Source organism: Rutidosis leptorrhynchoides, chromosome 8, assembly GCF_046630445.1.
Source record: "Rutidosis leptorrhynchoides isolate AG116_Rl617_1_P2 chromosome 8, CSIRO_AGI_Rlap_v1, whole genome shotgun sequence".
Classification (NCBI taxonomy): domain Eukaryota; kingdom Viridiplantae; phylum Streptophyta; class Magnoliopsida; order Asterales; family Asteraceae; genus Rutidosis; species Rutidosis leptorrhynchoides.
Window position 1 is genome coordinate 258797282 of NC_092340.1, and position 2908 is coordinate 258800189.

At 33.7% G+C, this 2908-nt stretch overlaps 1 protein-coding gene across 1 annotated transcript; it reads right to left on the reverse strand.

The window, feature by feature from the left end:
• Nucleotides 1–361: 361 nt before the first annotated feature.
• LOC139864147 (serine carboxypeptidase-like 40) lies at nucleotides 362–2591 on the reverse strand. Its single transcript, XM_071852735.1, has 8 exons — nucleotides 2225–2591; nucleotides 2002–2109; nucleotides 1628–1902; nucleotides 1253–1510; nucleotides 1039–1160; nucleotides 831–920; nucleotides 609–714; nucleotides 362–505 (listed from the first exon to the last, which is right to left on the reverse strand). Exons 1-8 carry the CDS (start codon nucleotides 2589–2591, stop codon nucleotides 362–364), a joined length of 1470 nt encoding a protein of 489 aa, XP_071708836.1.
• Nucleotides 2592–2908: the final 317 nt, after the last annotated feature.

Here is a 2908-nt window from a genome sequence, read left to right on the forward strand (position 1 = left end):
GCTTGCCCTATTAGTTGTATGTTTGAGTTGTCTTATTGTAAAGCCCATATCATTGTTTATTTATTGATTGAATGGGAATAAAAATCATCGTTGAAAAATAATAGATACTCCGTATTTGATTAGTGACGACTGGTGAGATTAGCAAAGATAATAACTTTTCATAAACTTCATATATTGTAACGTGCACGTACACTTACATAAGAAGTTGCATTAGATTAAATCAATTCAGTCTCATACTCTCATTGTAATCTTTCATGTAGTGTCAAGTTAAAAACATTGCAACAACCAATAACTAATACGTCTGATTATTCGAAAATAACACACAATAACCTATCATAAATCTTATCATTCTCTTAAATCTTTAATTATGAGCTTTCCCTTTCAAGAAATTTGTAACAAGCGCGAGTGAGTTCTTCGACTTATAGCTTGGCACCTGGTGACCTGCCCCAAGAACTGTGGCAAACGTTAGATCTCCTTCATCGTAAACTTCTACAAATCCGGCCACCTGCAATTTTCATAAACCGTCAAAACCTTTTAATCATGTATTACTATTACTATACAAGTTAATGCTTAATTAACTAAGACATTTAGGACGAATGAAATCGTACTTCTCCTTGATGATACCATGGACGCCATGGAGTCTTTATAGTTAGATTCATTTTTTTAAGAGACCACTTGGTTGAGGTTACTGGTACACGTCCATCGACATCACCACTGTCATTAAACAAAAAACATGATTGATTTATTGATCGATCAATCGATGCATATGTTATAATTAACGATATTGATTTCCTTTATGTCAAAATCAAATTTCTTATAATTAAAGTTACCTGAATATCCACACACGAATTTTATCTTCAATTAACTCCTTAAGAATTGGAAGCACCGTTGAAGGACTATCATTCCATTGCAACCAACTACTGTGCATATTTAGTTTTGCATTGTAGATTTAAGTCAATGTTACACTTGCTAACTGAAAATAGATTTTTCTTCTTTTTTTTTTTTTCAATAAAGACGAATATTATAACGAAAGTTTACCCGGCGCAACCTGCCCATTTATGATCAAGTTTGGTTACATTTGCATGGATGGCTTTTTGAACGTCTTCACGGTTTAAATAAGCGTGAGTGTAGTATTCACTGCACGGATCAATAACCTCCGACTGCGTACACCAAAAGCAACAGATAATAATTAATCTTGCATTCTATATTTGGATTAAATAGGCTTACATATGAACATAAATTTAGGATTTACCATTGGTTTAGGTATGGAAGTAAGATTTCCGTTAAGGCATGAAGGAGCATAGATGTTGTAGACATCAATTTTAAAAACAATACGATCTGCAGATTCAATCGCATCGTTGCACTCATCGGATTTGTGAGTTACATTTGGGGAAAAGTCACAATATTTATGAATCTGATCACTTGTTTCATCTGATATTAAAGCATGTGTAGCGAAATAATCATACATCCCGCTTTCATCAGTCTGATGATTGATCACCGCGTTTCCAATCTGTATATATATCAAGTTGATAAAAAAAAAAAAAAAAAAAAACACTAGTGAACAGTACTAAGTACGTAATTTATAATTTAATTTTTTTTAAAAAATAGATAGGTAAAAATGACTTACAAGTATCCCTTTGAGATTGATTATGGTTTTGTTAAACATCTTGTTGTAATAAAGAATAGTGTTTGCTAGCTCAGGCACATAGTGTCCGCCATAACTTTCTCCGGCGATATAAAAATCTCTACTTTTGTATTCCGGGAACCTTTCTAACCAATTTAACAAGAACACAAGATTATCTACCGCCGTTGCTTCGTCTCCACAATGTTTGTAATATGATGAACAGTTTGAGTACGAAAACCCTACACCCGCTGGTGACTCCACAAACAACACATTCGCCGCTGAAAATTTGTATTTAATCAATAATTAAAATAATAATGCAAAATAACGTAGTATTAAGGAAATAGATTAATATTTGAATTTTATCAGTGTAACTATACCATGATTCCATGCATAATAATTCCTGTGAAGAGTTTTACCATCACTGTTAACTCGAAAAGGCCCTAGCTCCTGCATTGCCCCATAACCAAGTGAAGAACAACCCGGCCCTAACGATGTTTAATTTGTTGATTACATGAAATTAGCACATTAATTATTCAATTTCAATTTAATATACATTTAAATTTAAAAGGTTTAAAGTTGAACAATATGAAGTGTTATTGCCTCCATTGAGCCAAAGAAGAAGTGGTAATGAGTCCTTTGATTTCTCAGCTTCAACGAAGTAATAGTATAAAGCGCGCTCGTTGAATTCATCTACTGTAACGTACCCACCATACTGATCGAATCCAACGGGTGGCTGACCAGGCCATTTATGAATTTTGTCGTTTTCTTTTAGACATTCTTGAGGAAGAACAAACATATCCGTATTCACATATTGAGGTGGCTTGAAATGACAAGTGTCAATGGCTGAGTTGCTGGACCTTGCGGTCTTGTAAAGATTGTTAAGAGCTTGTATCTGATTATTGATACCATAGCTTTGAGATAAAAAGGTTGAAAACCAGAGAAATGTAAAAAGAATTGTTCTCTCCATTAGATTGGGTTTATGAAATATGTTTGAAAATTTCCAACGGTGTTTGACGCATTTATTAAAGCTCTTGCATGACTTTATTAGACTATATATAATGGCCATATATATACGGTTTTTTTTTTTTTTTTTTCGAGAAAAATATAATATAAATATATGGATCTAAAAATCATTTTGGTACAAATCGTGAATCAACAAACTTGCTAGTTAACAAACCAAAAATCACTCAAAGGGTTGGTATATTGGTGATGACCTCACCCAAGGCCGGTCCCGAGAATTTGAGGGCTTAGAGTGAGGTGGATAGAAAAGGCCCTGGGCCCTAA